General features: G+C 41.6%; 1 protein-coding gene across 1 annotated transcript in view; it reads left to right on the top strand.

The window, feature by feature from the left end:
• The first annotated feature begins 1560 nt into the window (after positions 1-1560).
• dab2ipa (DAB2 interacting protein a) overlaps positions 1561-19214 on the top strand; it is a 125713-nt gene continuing 108059 nt past the window's right edge. Inside the window, exons 1-4 of the mRNA XM_021605356.3 lie at positions 1561-2112; positions 3663-3784; positions 3994-4120; positions 6049-6893. Of these exons, the coding sequence (XP_021461031.3) occupies positions 6854-6893 (40 nt within the window). The 5' untranslated portion in view covers positions 1561-2112; positions 3663-3784; positions 3994-4120; positions 6049-6853. The remainder of the gene's footprint in view (positions 2113-3662; positions 3785-3993; positions 4121-6048; positions 6894-19214) is intronic.

Below are 19214 nucleotides of genomic sequence, written 5' to 3' on the forward strand. Positions count from 1 at the left end.
TCGAGAATCCGTGGAAAGAACTGAAAACTGCTGTTCACAAATGCTCTCCATCCAACCTCACTGAGCTCGAGCTGTTTTGCAAGAAGGAATGGGAAAAAATGTCAGTCTCTCGATGTGCAAAACTGATAGAGACATACCCCAAGCGACTTACAGCTGTAATCGCAGCAAAAGGTGGCACTACAAAGTATTAACTTAAGGGGGCTGAATAATTTTGCACGCCCAATTTTTCAGTTTTTGATTTGTTAAAAAAGTTTGAAATATCCAATAAATGTCGTTCCACTTCATGATTGTGTCCCACTTGTTGATTCTTCACAAAAAAATACAGTTTTATATCTTTATGTTTGAAGCCTGAAATGTGGCAAAAGGTCGCAAAGTTCAAGGGGGCCGAATACTTTCGCAAGGCACTCTATCTCACTGGTCATCCCCAAAGCCAAAACCTGCTTTGGCCGCCTTTCCTTCCAGTTCTCTGCTGCAAAAAAAAAATTGCTGAAGTTGGAGACTTATATCTCCCTCACTAACTTTAAGCATCAGCTATCTGAGCAGCTTGCCGATCGCTGCAGCTGTACACAGCCCATCTGTAAATTTCCCATCTGTAAATAGCCCATCCAACTACCTACCTCATCCCCATATTGTTTTTATGTACTTTTTTTTGCTCTTTTGCACACCAGTATTTCTACTTGCACATCTATCACTCCAGTGTTAATTTGCTAAATTGTAATTACTTCGCTACTATGGCCTATTTAATGCCTTACCTCCTTATGCCATATGCACACACTGTATATAGATTTTATATAACTCTGTGTTGTTGTTTTTTGTCGCACTGCTTTGCTTTATCTTGGCCAGGTTGCAGTTGTAAATGACAACTTGTTCTCAACTGGTCTACCTGGTTAAATAAAGGTGAAATAAAATTAAAATATATATATTTTTTACCTAAGTACTTTACACCACTGAGTAAGTCACAATGACAATCAAATTCGAGGTCTGAAGACATACACTATGAATATTACACGGCCAAAAGTATGTGCTCTTCGAACATCTCATTCCAAAATCATGGGCATTAATATGGAGTTGGTCCCCTCTTCCAATTGTGGCGAGCTTTACACCACTCCAGCCAACGCTTGGCATTGTGGGAATGAATGGTAAACTTAGGCTTGTGTGCAGCTGCTCGGCCATGGAAATCCATTTCTTGACGCTCCCGTCTAAACAGTTTTTGTGCTGACCTTGCTTCCAGAGGCCGTTTGGAACTCGGTAGTGAGTGTTGCAACTGGGGTACACGATTTTTATGCGCTTCAGCACTCCGCAGTCCCATTCTGTGAACTTGTGTGGCCTACCACTTAGCAGCTGAGCCGTTGTTGCTCCTAGGTATTTCCACTTCACAATAACAGCACTTACAGTTGAGATCTCTATGGAGATTGCATGGCTGTGTGCTGAATTTTATAAATGTGTCTTCTTCTATGGTATAATCTCATTCGCAACAATGTGAAGTGCGAGTGTTATACACCTGTCAGCAACCATTGTGGCTGAAATAGCCGAATCCACTAATTTTGAAGGCGTGTCCATATACTTTTGACCATGTAGTGTATCTACTGCAGGGCTAAATACGCCTAGCTTCTACGTCCCATAAACGTTTCCAAAAAGTAATGTATTTAAAAGTAAATAAGAGAGAAACAAACCCGAAACAATTGATCACAGCCTAGGTCTATGCCAGACAGTTAATCCTTTAATTTAATTAAGGTGTTTAAGGACGTTGTAGCTGTGTCAAAACACGGCCCTATTTTCTGTCAGCAAGTTTTATTTTGTATTTGAAGTGTGAAATGCACAGCGCGAGGCCAAGAAGTTGTGGAAACCATGTGGATGGTCCTGAAAAGTGAGAGTGAACATTCGCACGGATTATTCTCTTACGCTGAATTTCCATTTGTATTCATCATGGTGTGATATGCGAAACAATGCTTAAAGTAGATTACATGCCTCAATCATTAATAGCTGAGGGAGACGTCACTTTATTTTTGAATCGTTATCCCCGGGAAAAGTGCGCTCTACTTCGAAATAATATGCAGAATTTGGTGACCCATCTTTCACGATGTCAATTTCAAGGTTGGATGAGGGTTATCGGTAAGTAGCAATTAAACACAGCAAACGTGTTTAGCTAACTAGCTAGCTAATGGAACCTCAAGTACGGATGAAAGGGGGAGGAAGTTGCTTTGCCTCAAAGCAATCGGCTCCTAGCTAACTAGGTTGATATGCTTGAAAAAATGTTATTCCATGCACGTGAAGTAAACACTCCGTGTACAAAACAATACGAACACCTGCTCTTTCCATGACAGACTCACCAGGTGTATCCAGGCGAAAGCTATGATCCCTTATTGATGTCACTTGTTAAATCCACTTCAATCAGTGTGTAGATGAAGGGGGTGAGACATGTTAAAGAAGGATTTTTAAGCCTTGAGATAATTGAGACATGGATTGTGTGACATTGAGGGTGAATGGGCAAGACAAAAGTGCGCGGGGTATGGCAGTATGTACCAGGCGCACCTGTTTGTGTCAAGAACTGCAACGCTGCTGGGTTTTTCACGCTCAGCAGTTTCCCTTGTGTATCAATAATGGTCCACCACCCAAATGACATACAGCCAACTTAATACAACTGTGGGAAGCACTGGAATCAACATGTGCCAGCATCCCTGTCGAACGCTTTCGGCACCTTGTAGAGCCCATGCCCCGACGAATTGAAGCTGTTCTGAGGGTGCAACTCAATATTAGAAAGGTGTTTTTAATGTTTTGGCCAGCTCTAAATCAAAATTCCTGATGTAGTAATTCTAGCTACCTAGCTACACATGAGTCATGACAGGTGAAAATCTAATTAATGTGTCTTTCCTTTTCTTCTTGACAAGTTATGAAACCATAATACCAATATTAAAATGCAGGATACAAGCTTGGTTGTGTAAAAAACAGTAACACAGTTGACAGGAGTGATGCAACCATTAGAAAGAAAAAGTAAGCAGGACTAAGCTGTAAGCTTAGCTGGACACACGGGACACTTATCCATGCTTAAGAAGAGGGAACAATCACTCAGCCTTGCTATGTCTTCAGTCTGATATGGGCACACACTTACTGACAATGCTGATGTAGCCTATCATAAGGTTAACATCAAATGAGACAAAATCCTTCTTCCTCAAGCAGTATACTACTTGAACTTGTGAACATTAGAGGATGTAACACGCATGGGACATTTGACCCCTGGTAGTAACCTTAATCTCTCAGAAAGTGGGGATTACTAAAAGCACAGTGTTCGCCTGCAATGACATGATCTGTGCTGCCTGTACGAGACCACCATACTACAGTGAAGGTTATTGAATGATTCCCTTGATTTGATAAGGCTTGATGCCCTCTGTGTGATGTGGCGGAATAAGGGATCTGAAAAATGCATTGATTGTTTGCTCTTTATCAGAGCTTACATGAGTCCCATCTCCACTGTACAATCCGGGATGCTGGCATGTTTTTTTTATGTGCACGTTTGTCATCCATTCCAATAGAAGGGACTTGCTTCCATGTACTTACAGGTACTGTAATTCATATGGGAATAAATACGGGAATAAAAAGCCTATTAATTAAATGGAATCCACATTCATTGTCTGTCATAGCTTGTTAATATGCATGTTTTGCAGATATGAAGAGCTCATCAACTAACTGGATATCCTGCGGCCAGCCTTTCACTGAGCCTGCCATATGGAAGCCAAAGTTCTGCATAGTTACCGACTGTCAGCTACTCCTATTGGACAAACAAGAGGTATTTAACTCCTACCAAATAATTAATAATATGTGGTGTGAGGATTGAAGAGAAGGGAAATCATGTAGGCCTACATTTGTATTAGTTTTTTTTAAGGAGAGTGGAATTCCACCCTTCTGGAGCCTGGAGTGAACTGTCCCATTGTTTATTACCAGTAGCAACTGTAGCATAAGTTGTTGTCATTGCCTGCTGTCCTGGCTGTTACCCAGATCCACCCGCTGCTGCTGCAGGAGCGCCGGGCCGAGTCGTGCACGGTGTGGCTACTACGTCATACCCTCACTGTGCCCAGAGACTGCCACACCCTTGGAGACAAAACAGCCCTGGCCACAGACAACAGTAAGTACAGTCTACCCACTCCTACCCTACCAAACTGAGTACACATCACTCCACTATACTATGGGATGAAACGCTTACCTGTCAATCAACACAGTAGAGTACAAGTAAAATATGTGATCTTGTTCGTTCACTCCGTCTTTGAAGAAGAAATTGCAAAGTAATCAACAATCGGAAGCAGAGTAAACTAGGCTACTTGTTGTAAATATTGGTTTAGACATTTGACTAAGGATGGAGTCTGGAGTAACTGATTTTTTGTTTGAGTCATAATGCTACAAATGAATTGAGCCTAGATGTAGGTAAATGAAACTTGATGCGAAAATTGCTTGTGGTGGTGAAATCAAGGCTTTTTTTTCAGAATGAGGATAAACTGCTTGTGGATTAGGCCTAACGGTGGAAGAGTGTGCTTAGATATGAAAAAATACTGAAACTAATGTTTTGCAAAGTTTTCAGGTTTATGTTTAGGCTTTTCCTGGAGACAGAACTGAGTGATTTCTGCTAGATGGGCCAGCAGCAAAGTCAAAATTGGCTATATTGTAAAAATGTATGAAAACAAACATGCTTTTTTGAGCCAACTGTCTTACTGAGACATGGGTGAACCTAGCCTATTTCCTTTCCTTACCACTGGAGGTCTCAGCAGTCAATGACTCTGAACATCCTCAAACCTTTTCTAGTCATTCCTTTCCCAGTACGCTGCAATAATGGCAAACTATTACCACAGGACTCAAAATAGAAATTCCTTGGTGTAATATAATCCATACATTTGCCTATTATTGCTTGTTTTTGCACAGTAGTGTCCCTAGGTGTGCCCCAAGTAGTGTCCTTCATAGGTCAGTTTTTTGGAGCCACGCCGGCCACATCAATTCAGAGCCCCACCTGACATCAGGACAGATTTTTCTCCGCAACCCGACCCACTGGCATAGAATTGTTCAAAGAGCTGATCCGTAAACCAGTCATATAACATTAATTTATGTAAAAAAATGTATGACTCCAGAGTAGTAGGCTTTATTATGAATATTATTAGGCTATTATTACTATTCCCCTTCCCTGCATTAATTAATTTGTCTGCATATCTATTCACCATTTGGATAAAAGGAAACCATGCCATGCATTAAGAACTATATTATTTTATTTTATAATGCGATGTGTCACTCAAATCGCTTTGAGAGACAGAGCCTTCTAATTAGTCTTCTTACCAAATGAAAGCATGTAGCCGACATAACAAAATAAGACCTTTGTCTTCAATATTGTTTCGATAATCAAATAGCCTAAATTGAAATAAACCATTCCCAGACTCGAATATAGGCTGCAAAAATAGGCTACATTTATTTAGTAGGTTCCTCAAACTTTTACCAGCCGCTCCGGTTTACACTTTTTACATGGCCTGCGTGTAGTCTAATTAACAAAAGCCTGAATTAATGTAATAAATAATTGATAATTAACTGATTTATCGAGAAGAAATAGGCCTACCTGCTTGCACTTTGTTGTAACCTATATTTCTCTCTGGTTAGGCCTATGCTAGACATTTTTGCGTGAGCTAGGCTAGTCCCGTGTAGCTTAGTTGGTAGAGAAAAAATGTAAAATGTCAACAAAAAATGTATCCAGGGAAAGTAAGCTTGGCAATGTGTCATATACTCATGTGGGGAGAGGGAACATAAGCTCTGTGCGTGGACAATTTATAACGTTTTAGCATCACACAAATAAGGGATACTGTAGTTCCCAGCTCCAAACACTCTCAATGCGAGCGCGGCTGATGTCTTAAGTCTGCCTCGCTGCTCACAGAATGGAATTCGCAAACACAACGCAACACATGAAGCTTCTGGGTTTTTAAAAAGTGTATTATCTTGATTTGAAATGTTTCCGACCTGCAATGTAATGGTTCTGAACCACGAGCCAGCCCACGGACTGAAATAATGTTTTCATTCTACCAGGAACCGTGGGTATCCGATCCGATGCAGGACTCCAGCCCCTAGCTGCTGTACCCCTTAGCGCCTGTGCCATTAGCTGCTGTGCCCCTTAGCTCCTGTGCCCTGAGCTGCTGTGCCCCTTAGCTCCTGTGCCCCTTAGCTGCTGTGCCCCTTAGCTCCTGTGCCCCTTAGCTGCTGTGCCCCTTAGCTCCTGTGCCCCTTAGCTCCTGTGCCCCTTAGCTCCTGTGCCCCTTAGCTCCTGTGCCCTTAGCTCCTGTGCCCTTAACTGCTGTGCCCTTAACTGCTGTGCCCTTAGCTGCTGTGCCCTTAGCTGCTGTGCCCTTAGCTGCTGTGCCCCTTAGCTGCTGTGCCCCTTAGCTGCTGTGCCCCTTAGCTGCTGTGCCCCTAGCTGCTGTTGCCCCTGCATCGCAACCTGGTTGTGTAGAGGAGAAGGTGGCCGGCCATTGGTCAGGATCTCAGAGAACTGAAGTGAGAGGGATTCTGAGCTATGTTTTGTTTAGTGACCATATGATGAAAAGGGAGAGAAGAAGAAAAAACATGCTGTGTCTTTAAGAGCTGAGTAGCGAAAGCTGGCAGCCAGGCCCTGAGTTGAGCTCAACCCAATCATAGTCTTGGAACGGCTGCCAGATGTAGCGTAGCAGCAGCCAGAACACAGCAGAGCTGCCCCTGCAAAACTAGGCAGCGCTACTCACTGGGACAGGCGGGAGACGAGGATACGTTTCTGTGCCTCACTCGATTCTACATCCTCACGCACACACACGCACAGTGCTGGCAGAAAGGAGTATGCCACATTCGGTGCTGTGAAGTTATGGAGTTGGACAACGCGGCCAAACCGGAGAGCTACAATGGTAAGGAGAACGTTTTAATAAAGCAGACAAACTGTTGAAGCCTGCTTCTGTCCCCGTGGCAAAGGGCGCTTTAAGGTTAGGAAGATTGTTAGTTGTTCACTTTGTGCTTCTCTCTCATTCAGTTCCAGAGTTGAGTTCTGGTGAAGTGGGGTTGTTTGCTGTGGAGACAGATTGCTTGTGGAATTCCTATGAATCAGATGTTTTGTTTGAGTAGATAGAGCAGAAGCCTGGGGGTTCTAATACTGTATTCAACATACTGTTTACTAGGAATAACTTTTAGTCCATTTGAAAGCCACTAGGAAGAATGTTTTAGTCCATAGAGATTGTTAGTTGCGTTAGTTGAAAAAGTGATTGGACTGTTTACTGTTTTTGCATAGAATGTGATGTCTGGGGTAATTTTCTGTCTCAGAATAAATTCGAACACTCTGTGCAGCAACTGGATTTCCACTCTGTAATCTGTGGGCTGAATGACTCATAAAAATCCTGTGTTGGGTCTTCTGAGGAATAACAACTGCGCAGCACATCGGCTCAAGTGTGAGGACGTGTAGGAGTCACTAAGATGTTTGAGAAAACAACAGAGATTGTTTCTCTTAAAAGCTTGTACATTATTTTAACATTTCAGGAGAACTTTTCAGTGTACTGTTGATGAGAAATTCTCCTTTGTTTCAAATAGCAATCCACTTGGAATACTTTGAATATTTCTACAGCCACACTTGGCTGACTTGGATTTATTCCGTTTTATTAGCCGGGCTCTGTGCCATTTTCAAATTTGTCATGAGAATACCACACTAACTTTAATTTCCTTGGAAATATAGTCTGTTCTCTTATTAAATCCTACAACTAAGTGTACTTCAATGAGTTGAACCAATATCTAGTATCTACACAGTCGAGCATGGATTAGAGTAGTCACCCATCCTGGTGTTGGTGCTCAGACAGTCTTCCTCTAGGCTCTTGTCTGGGTTGTGCTGGCCCTATACTCCCCCTGATGCACCAGTCAGTAACCTAGACACTTCTTTGTGCATAACTGCCAGTATCTTCATGTCAATGCTCTGATATGATCAACACATTTACTTATACTATTCTTTAGTTCGTAAGAGTTTGAATGAAGATATCAGCCTAATTTTCTATTTAACATGCCCTATGGTTAATTTGAATACATATTTTAGAATTTCTAGCTTTATGAGCATTCAATGTTTTGGTGTGATGAATAATTAATTGAAGGATATTAGCACTTGCAGGATTCACTGTCAGTACTAAAGATACTGGTCTGGTACAGACTTTTTTTTTTTTTTACCTCTACTACTCTAACAGCTGAAAAACACAATCAGAAATTCCTTCTCAAATAATCATGAATATTGAGCTAAAATAGCAATATCAACAGTTAATATTACATAGTGTTTACTCATCATTCTCTTAAGTATCCAAAACCATTTGTTTTTGTGACACTAAGGGGTGACATGCTCCAGACAACCTGCAGTAGGCCTAAATCTAACACAAGGTGTTAGCATAATCTTGATGACATAATTATTAAATTGGACATAATCTGCTTTAGCATGAAAATTGTCAACATTTTCTTACTGTGTTGTAATTATGGATTGGCAGTAGCCTATAGTGGACATGTTATTGCAGTTTTGGGATGATCTTAACTCTACTGTTGGGGAGAAAGACCCAACATCCCACAGTGGCATTATACTTGGGTCCCATCCTTTTGTTCATCAATTTAGATGTCTCCCTAGTTACAAAAACATTTAGATACAGTATGTCTTTCAAACCAAATAATCTAACCACTGTTGCCTGATTTTGAAATGTCAATGAAACAATTATAAACTGTAAAATGTGTTGTATGGCGGTTTACTAAAAATCTCCCATGTTTTTTTTCTTCCAATTTTACCAAGTAGGCTAAACAGTTTTGTTTTTATCCCCTCTAGCATGGGAGAACTTGTCTGCTTGGGATGAGTCCCCCCTCCAGATTGAAAAATGCCTCCAGTGTACATAAGTGGAATTAGGAGCTAGAAGCAGAACTGCCATGTCTGTCGGTGCCATCTTGGCAATTAAGTGTCCGCCTTATTTCCGTGACCAAAGAACTCTAATATAGGTTAGAAAATAATATCTCGAAAGTCTATTTGCATTGGATTATTTACAGTGCCCCTTAAAAAAGTGGTACGGCTTGCTCATGCCTTTTGAGTTAAAGCTGAGGATTGTGGATGACATTTTAATGGGTCCATTTTGGCCCTCTTGAAAGGCAAAGTGCTTGCCTCTGAATTTATTACACTTCTTTTTGACTCAACTTTTTGGGGCGTTAAACTGCGTAGGTGCATTAAATCTAGCTTTAAACTTCATTTGTAACTATGCAATGGTAGTTTTTGTTTTTAAATCCACTTTATCCTGTACAGTCGTGAAAGTATGTTGGCTAGCTGACACCAGCTCTTCCATGTCATTTAGGCGGAAACGTGAGGCTGTCACTCATCAAATTGTCTTTGAATATAGTAACAAGGCTCAGTTGTCAATGCTCCTGCTATACGCTTCAGTGGATTTACTGATCGGTATGATGACAGTTGCCTTTGGCACTTCAATTCACCTCGAGAGCAAGGTACTGATTTGAGAGATTTTACATTTCTATGAAATGTTTGCGATTTAATGATACGGGTCACTTTATTCAGCTCAGTTGTATTAGAGCGGGGTAACTGATTTAATTGTCAGATATATAAAAATAAAGATAAAATATTGACTAGATTAGGCTAAATGGTTTGACTAAATGGTGTGAAGTATTTGACACACTAGTTCTCTTTTTCTATTCTATTCAAATCAAATCAAATTTTATTTGTCACATACACATGGTTAGCAGATGTTAATGCGAGTGCAGCAAAATGCTTGTGCTTCTAGTTCCGACAATGCAGTAATAACCAACAAGTAATCTAGCTAACAATTCCAAAACTACTAGCAAGATACAGTAGATGGTATTGAGTGCAGTATATACATATGAGATGGCTAGTGATACATGTATTACATAAAGATGCAGTAGATGATATAGAGTACAGTATATACGTATACATATGAGATGAATAATGTAGGGTATGTAAACATTATATTAGGTAGCATTGTTTAAAGTGGCTAGTGATATATTTTACATCATTTCCCATCAATTCCCATTATTAAAGTGGCTGGAGTTGAGTCAGTGTGTTGGCAGCAGCCACTCAATGTTAGTGGTGGCTGTTTAACAGTCTGATGGCCTTGAGATAGAAGCTGTTTTTCAGTCTCTCGGTCCCAGCTTTGATGCACCTGTACTGACCTCGCCTTCTGGATGATAGCGGGGTGAACAGGCAGTGGCTCGGGTGGTTGTTGTCCTTGATGATCTTTATGGCCTTCCTGTGACATCGGGTGGTGTAGGTGTCCTGGAGGGCAGGTAGTTTGCCCCCGGTGATGCGTTGTGCAGACCTCACTACCCTCTGGAGAGCCTTACGGTTGTGGGCGGAGCAGTTGCCGTACCAGGCGGTGATACAGCCCAACAGGATGCTCTCGATTGTGCATCTGTAGAAGTTTGTGAGTGCTTTTGGTGACAAGCCAAATTTCTTCAGCCTCCTGAGGTTGAAGAGGCGCTGCTGCGCCTTCTTCACGATGCTTTCTGTGTGGGTGGACCAATTCAGTTTGTCTGTGATGTGTACGCTGAGGAACTTAAAACTTACTACCCTCTCCACTACTGTTCCATCGATGTGGATAGGGGGGTGTTCCCTCTGCTGTTTCCTGAAGTCCACAATCATCTCCTTAGTTTTGTTGACGTTGAGTGTGAGGTTATTTTCCTGACACCACACTCCGAGGGCCTTCACCACCTCCCTGTAGGCCGTCTCGTCGTTGTTGGTAATCAAGCCTACCACTGTTGTGTCGTCCGCAAACTTGATGATTGAGTTGGAGGCGTGCGTGGCCTTTAAACTCCACCTGTTGAGCCACTGTGGTTAAATGTTGAGTTGCCAAGGAGAAGACAATAAGCACATGTCCCTTCACTGTAGATCTCGTGCTCCGTCTTTGACATATACACATAAACATGTTAAAGTGTGTGGGCTTGTGACATTTGAAGTCCGAATTCCTTCAGAGAGGAACTTGGCTCAGCTGGCCGTCATACGCCAGGGCAATTTGCTGACCTCACATGCTGCACATAAGTGTCTTTGTCTGTGAAAGACCAGCTGACTTGTATTAATCCCCTGCCCAATCTTCACTGTTGTTTCTATAGTCCTCCACTCAGGAAGTTCTGTCTTGCACAGCTAGTCAGGCCAGTGGGCTGGAGTGCACGACACAATGATAGACTCATAGCGATGAGTTGAGAACATACAGTGGAACAGCATATAGCATAGAGAGAGAGAAAGTATTTTGCATAAATTCAGAACAGTATTACCCCTCTTTGTAGGCCAAGGACACCGTTATTCAAGAAACAGCGGCCGGCTATGGCAGAGATAAGTCACAGATAAAAAAAAAAAAAATCTCATAACAAGACCATACTTTCAAAGCCATGTTATTTTTCCGTATGCTAGTGAAATGATACATTTCACTATGCTTTGTCGTGTCTTTGGCTATGCCGGATTAAGTGATATGACACGCTATTCTATAAAATAATTTCTCCGTAATTAATATTACCTGATTGAGCTAATCATGTAAATGTAATTAACTAGAGAGTCGGGCACCATGAAATAATATTTATAGAGCTGTTATCTTCCGAATAAACTCTTAAAGACCTCGTAATATTTTACATCAATAGCAGTCAATATTAATCTTCATCTTAATTCCGTCTCATCTGAAAGTTGTAAATTCTTGGTTATCTGCACGAACCCTGGCTAACAAGTTGAATCAGCAATACAAAATTGGGTTTAATGATTTATTTACTAAATACCTAACTAATCACACAGAATTACACATATTTAAATCATAACTTGATTACAAATTACATCATAAAGGAAAATGTCCCTAGTGGGCGGAACAGATATGACAGCTGGTTACACAAGAAAAGGGTATGGGTTTGAGTGAAAGAGCGGGAAGACTGAGGAACAAAGGGCGAAGCTGTGCTATCGTAAATACAGTATCTAATGCGTTCTAAATTACCGCCCATTTGGAAAAGGAAAATTAAATAAATATTTACTCTGCGCTGCGCTTCGGTAGGTTGGTGGTAGATGGATGGCCGTGTTGCCCAACCGAGTCCTTTGTCCTTTGAAGAATGTCTCTGCTGGTAAATTGAATACGTTGTAGTAATGTCGTTGTGTGGTAGACGGGATACTCTGTCTGTTCCTTCCTAACCCTCGTTTGCAGTGGCTGTTGCTAACTCAACGGCTAGGAGGTATCACTTCTGTAGTGAATAACAGTTCAAAGTTCATACCATTCGCAACCAAAGCTCACGCTGATGTTGGCTTCGTTCTGTAGTTATTATCTGAACCATTCTGACATCAGACCGTCGTCCTCACGTCCTCGGAACAGGAGGTTATGTTGTTGTCAAGGGCTTATATAGGAAGGGAGAGGAGGGCGTGTTTGAAAAGTTTTATAGCCCATGTCCCTTCACAGGGGCGGGCCACTGATTGAGCAGAGCCCTATCTTATGAAAACCCAAATCTCACATTTTAGAAGCTAAAATCACATTTCACCCCATCACAAATAATTTCATATTCAATCATTTAAATTGAACAACAATTCCATGTGAATCTGATAACTACAATGTGTAGACTTTCCACTGTAGAGTTTGTCATCTTAACATTGATGAGAATGTCTCAGATGACAACCGAACTGACACCGCATGTGTTCAATTGGTCGGCCTACCAGAACATAGTTCATTTCCCCCTACCTTCTGATGTTCCCAGAATCTCTATGTTAACCAAGGGTTTTGCAAATGTAACATCAGTAGGGTAGAGAGAGGAAAAAGAGGGGAAGAGGTATTTATGACTGTCATAAACCTACCCCCAGGCCAAAGTCATGACACTTCTTTTGAAGGACATTTCACAAGGCTTGTGAAGCCTGCCTTCTCAGTTCTGACTCCAGCTACCTACTGTAGCCTGACTCCCTATATACCGTGCCCTCTGGTTGGCTACTCTAAGCCAAGAATGTAGCTCTCTGCAGTGCTTGTTCCCCTGAATGCCACAGAGAGAAAGATGCCTCATTTCTATTATTTTCTTTACTCATGGAAGAGTGGGGGACACACCTCGGAGAGGCAGTCTTGATTTTGTGACGGCCTCTCTTTGAGTTGAGAGAAGGGGGAAACGGCCGGGCCATTGTGGATGTCTCTAACTTACTGTTTAGCTTTCAGAGGGAAGGATCAAAGGCACTCTTTCTTTGGAGTGAGAAAAGTATGTCTGAAGTTTTCCCTCATCCTTACACCTTTCCCAGCTGGGATATTTTGCTGAGAGAGAGAGAGAGAGAGCGAGAGAGAGACTGTATCTCTCCAGGGAGTCCCTTCATTGCTTTGTGCTCTTTGTGGAAGACAGACGCACGTTGCAGTGCAATCCACAGGTACTGTACATTCCAATTACAAAACTCCAGAGTCAACAATGCTTTTGAATGTACCCCTCCACATTGACTCGGTACTGGTACTCCTTGTATATAGTCTCGTTATTGTTTTTGTTACTATTTTATTTTTCATTTAGCAAATATTTGTCTTTTAAAATCTGCATTGTTGGGAATGGGCTTGTAAGTAAGCATTTCACAGTAGTCTACACCCTGTTGTGTTTGGCACGTGTGACCAATACCATTTTGAGTTGATATGTATGTTTTCAATCTAGATGTGAAAATATAGTTTGCTGCCATGGTAACGCCAGTATAGAAATGCCAGCCGGTAGCTCTTCAATCATGCCAAGTTGTGACTTCACCACCCATAAGTCACCAAAGTGAAGTTCTTTTTGGCAGAATGTGTTGTACTGTATAGGTCTAAGTCAGCAAGCAGTAGGTGCATTAAACACCAGCTCAGTGTGAATTTGAATGGTGTAATTCTCCATCAGGAGTCACATTCCAATACATTAAAACAGACACAGAAATGTGGCAGGGCTGTAATAGCCCATAAACTTGAGTGAAACCATGCAGCATGAGGATGGTTTTTGTGTTTTTTTGCTGTTTGCATCATGCTGTGTTGTGAAGAATGTTTGGCTTAAAAGTATTTCAGACCTGGTTGGATGCTGTACACCTTGTCTAGTGATTGCATTTTGTGTCTCTAGACTGCTCTCGTCAATGTACAATAGCTCAGAGTCACACTGCCTGCAGAAACAATAGTTCCTTACCAGTTTACCACCAACTGGATTGAGAAGGTCCATCTAGAATGTACACAACACTGCTTATTATCCTTCCATCAGGACATTATTTCTGTACACTTTTCAAATCACGTTCTCCAGAGGGAAACCCATCTTTTCCATTCATTTGCCACGCTCACTCACTCCTAGAATCCTCTATGTGCTCAAACAATGTCGCTTGGATGATAAATTATGACAATCTCAATCTTTACTTGGGTTGTAAAATTCCGGAAAACATTCCCAGTTTTCTGGATCTTTCCGAAACGTTGCAATCCTAATCTTTACATATAGACACACAGTCAGCATGCTATTGATAGGATTGCTAATCCTGATGAAAGTAGAGCTGGGACAATAAACAGAAAATGATCGATACTGACCGAACCAATCATTTATCGAGGACATTTTACTGATTTGGATAATAACGATAAGTAGCCTTTACTAAAGGAATGTGAAGTTTGAAATGTTGTAGCCTAAGTCTTAGGGCTGGGCGATATGGGCAAAATGTCATATTACATAAATAAATGGTGTCCTTTGACAGCTCTTTGGTCTTGGCCATAGTGGAGTTTGGAGTGTGACTGTTGTGGACAGGTGTCTTTTATACTGATAACAAGTTCAAACAGGTGCCATTAATACAGGTAACGAGTGGAGGTCAGAGGAGCCTCTTAAAGAAGTTACAGGTCTGTGAGAGCCAGAAATCTTGCTTGTTCGTAGGTTACCAAATACTTATTTTCCACCATAATTTGCAAATAAATTCATTAAAAATCCTACAATGTGATTTTCTGGATTTTTTTTTCTCATTTTGTCTGTCATAGTTGAAGTGTACCTATGATGAAAATACCAGGCCTCTCTCATCTTTTTAAGTGGGAGAACTTGCACAAATGGTGGCTGACTAAATACTTTTTTGTCCCACTGTATATCTATCCTACCCTGCCTTTCTAAGATCTTCGAAAGCCAAGTTAACAAACAGATCACCGACCATTTCGAAACCCACCGTACCTTCTCCACTATGCAATCTGGTTTCCTAGCTGGTCATGGGTGCACCTCAGCCACGCTCAAGGTCCTAAACGATATAACAGTCATCGATAAGAGACACTACTGTGCAGCTGTATTCATCACCCTGGCCAAGGCTTTGGACTCTGTCATCACCACATTCCTATTGGCAGAGTCGACAGCCTTGGTTTCTCAAATGACTGCCTTGCCTGGTTCACCAACTACTTCTCAGACAGAGTTCAGTGTGTCAAATTAGAGGGCCTGTTGTCCGGACCTCTGGAAGTCTATGGGGGTGCCACAGGGTTCAATTCTCGGGCCGACTCTTTTCTCTGTATGCATCAATGATGTCGCTCTTGCTGCTGGTGATTCTCTGATCCACCTCTACGCAGACGACACTGTTCTGTATACCTCTTGCCCTTCTTTGGAAACTGTGTTAACTAATCTCCAGACGAGCTTCAGTGCCATACAACTCTCCTTCCTTGGCATCCAGCTGCTCTTAAACGCAAGTAAAATTAAATGCATGCTCTTCAACCGATCGCTGCCTGCCCGTCCAGCATCACAACTCTGGATGGTTCTGACTTAGAATATGTGGACAACTACAAATACCTAGGTATCTGGTTAGACTTTAAACTCTCCTTTCATTCTCACATTAAGCATCTCCAATCCAAAATTAAATCTAGAATCGGCTTCCTATTTCACAACAAAGCATGCTTCACTCGTGCTGCCAAACATACAGTGCCTTGCGAAAGTATTCGGCCCCCTTGAACTTTGCGACCTTTTGCCACATTTCAGGCTTCAAACATAAAGATATAAAACTGTATTTTTTTGTGAAGAATCAACAACAAGTGGGACACAATCATGAAGTGGAACGACATTTATTGGATATTTCAAACTTTTTTAACAAATCAAAAACTGAAAAATTGGGCGTGCAAAATTATTCAGCCCCCTTAAGTTAATGCTTTGTAGCGCCACCTTTTGCTGCGATTACAGCTGTAAGTCGCTTGGGTATGTTTCTATCAGTTTTGCACACTGAAATGTTTTCCCATTCCTCCTTGCAAAACAGCTCGAGCTCAGTGAGGTTGGATGGAGAGCATTTGTGAACAGCAGTTTTCAGTTCTTTCCACAGATTCTCGATTGGATTCAGGTCTGGACTTTGACTTGGCCATTCTAACACCTGGATATGTTTATTTTTGAACCATTCCATTGTAGGTTTTGGATCATTGTCTTGTTGGAAGACAAATCTCCGTCCCAGTCTCAGGTCTTTTGCAGACTCCATCAGGTTTTCTTCCAGAATGGTCCTGTATTTGGCTCCATCCATATTCCCATCAATTTTAACCATCTTCCCTGTCCCTGCTGAAGAAAAGCAGGCCCAAACCATGATGCTGCCACCACCATGTTTGACAGTGGGTATGGTGTGTTCAGGGTGATGAGCTGTGTTGCTTTTACGCCAAACATAACGTTTTGCATTGTTGCCAAAAAGTTCAATTTTGGTTTCATCTGACCAGAGCACCTTCTTCCACATGTTTGGTGTGTCTCCCAGGTGGCTTGTGGCAAACTTTAAACGACACTTTTTATGGATATCTTTAAGAAATGGCTTTCTTCTTGCAACTCTTCCATAAAGGCCATATTTGTGCATCATACGACTGATTGTTGTCCTATGGACAGAGTCTCCCACCTCAGCTGTAGATCTCTGCAGTTCATCCAGAGTGATCATGGGCCTCTTGGCTGCATCTCTGATCAGTCTTCTCCTTGTATGAGCTGAAAGTTTAGAGGGACGGCCAGGTCTTGGTAGATTTGCAGTGGTCTGATACTCCTTCCATTTCAATATTATCGCTTGCACAGTGCTCCTTGGGATGTTTAAAGCTTGGGAAATCTTTTTGTATCCAAATCCGTCTTTAAACTTCTTCACAACAGTATCTCGGACCTGCCTGGTGTGTTCCTTGTTCTTCATGATGCTCTCTGCGCTTTTAACGGACCTCTGAGACTATCACAGTGCAGGTGCATTTATACGGAGACTTGATTACACACAGGTGGATTGTATTTATCATCATTAGTCATTTAGGTCAACATTGGATCATTCAGAGATCCTCACTGAACTTCTGGAGAGAGTCTGCTGCACTGAAAGTAAAGGGGCTGAATAATTTTGCACGCCCAATTTTTCAGTTTTTGATTTGTTAAAAAAGTTTGAAATATCCAATAAATGTCGTTCCACTTCATGATTGTGTCCCACTTGTGGTTAAGTCTTCACAAAAAAATACTGTTTTATATCTTTATGTTTGAAGCCTGAAATATGGCAAAAGGTCGCAAAGTTCAAGGGGGCCGAATACTTTCGCAAGGCACTGTACCCTCGTAAAACTGCCGATCCTGCCGATCCTTGACTTCGGCGACGTCATTTACAAAATAGCCTCCATCACTCTACTCAACAAATTGGATGCAGTCTATCACAGTGCCATCCATTTTGTCACCAAAGCCCCATATACCACCCACCACTGCGACATGTATGCTCACGTTGGTTGGCCCTCGCTTCATATTCGTCGCCAAACCCACTGGCCACTGGTCATCTATAATTTTTTGCTAGGTAAAGCCCCACCTTATCTCAGCTCACTGGTCAACATAGCAGCACCCACCCGTAGCATGGGCTCCAGCATGGAATACTTCACTGTTTACCCCTATACCCAATTCTTCCTTTGGCCGCCTTTCCTTCCAGTTCTCTGCTGCCAATGACTGGAACTAACTGAAAAAATCACTGAAGCTGGAGAAACATATCTCCCTTACTAACTTTAAGCACCAGCTTTCCGAGCAGCTCACAGATCACTGCACCTGTACATAGCCCATCTGTAAATAACCCATCCAACTACCTCATCCCATACTGTTATTTTTGCTCCATTGCACCCCAGTATCTCTACTTGCACATCATCATCTGCACATCTATCACTCCAGTGTTTAATTGCTAAATTGTAATTATTTTGCCACTATGGCCTATTTATTGCCTTACCTCCCTTATCTTACCTCATTTGCACACACTGTACATAGAAAAAAAGTATATTGTGTTATTGACTGTATGTTTGTTTATTCTATGTTTAACTCTGTTGTTGTTTGTGTCGCTTTGCTTTATGTTGGCCAGGTCACAGTTGTAAATGAGAACTTGTTCTCAACTAGCCTACCTGGTTAAATAAAGGTGAAATAAAATGTTTAAAAAGTACTAGTCAAAAGTTTGGACACACCTACACATTCAAGGGTTTTTCTTTATTTTTACTGTTTTTCTACATTTATAGAATAATAGTGATGACATCAAAACTATGAAATAACACGTATGGAATCATTTAGTAACCAAGAAAATATATTTTATATTTGAGATTCTTCAAAGTAGCCACCCTTTTCCTTGATGACAGCTTTGCACACTCGTGGCATTCTCTGTCAGCTCAGTGAGTATTTTTTTTAAAGTAACTGGTGCACATTAATGTTATTTATTTATCCTTAGATTGATCGTTATTGTGATAATTGAGTCTATTTTTGGTGATATGGACGTTTTCCCTTTATCGCCCAGCTCTAGATGAAAGCCAATGCAGAGCACAAGACCTGGAATTAGCACTGAAGTTTTGGCAAAGTTTTTGTTGGCCAGAGCTGGGTGGAGTAATAAGCTGATTTAGGGTGTTTAGAGCAATCCTTTATCTGGTATCACTAGTTATCTTTGAGTATAAAGATATCCTTCACTGTAGTGATGAGGACCAGTCTCAAGTAGAACCTTCTCCACAACCAAAACTGGGATTTGAAAGCCAACAGTGAAGGTTACACTCACCGGACAGTTAGGTACACCATCCCGGTCACAAAAATGGATCGCTCCTACAGACAGCGAGTCACATGGCCATGGTTTTTTATATAACGCAGGCCGACAGTCAGTGAGGCATTCAGTTACTGTTTGATTGAACGTTAGAATGGGCAAAACAAGTGACCTAAGCGACTTTGAGCGTGGTATAATCGTCGGTGCCAAGTGAGCCGGATCCAGTATCTCAGAAATGGCTGTCCCCCTGGGCTTTTCACGCACCAGTATCTAGGGTTTTTCACACACCAGTATCTAGGGT

Source organism: Oncorhynchus mykiss, chromosome 6 (genome assembly GCF_057628025.1).
Source record: "Oncorhynchus mykiss isolate SJ-2025 chromosome 6, ASM5762802v1, whole genome shotgun sequence".
Taxonomy (NCBI): Eukaryota; Metazoa; Chordata; class Actinopteri; order Salmoniformes; family Salmonidae; genus Oncorhynchus; species Oncorhynchus mykiss.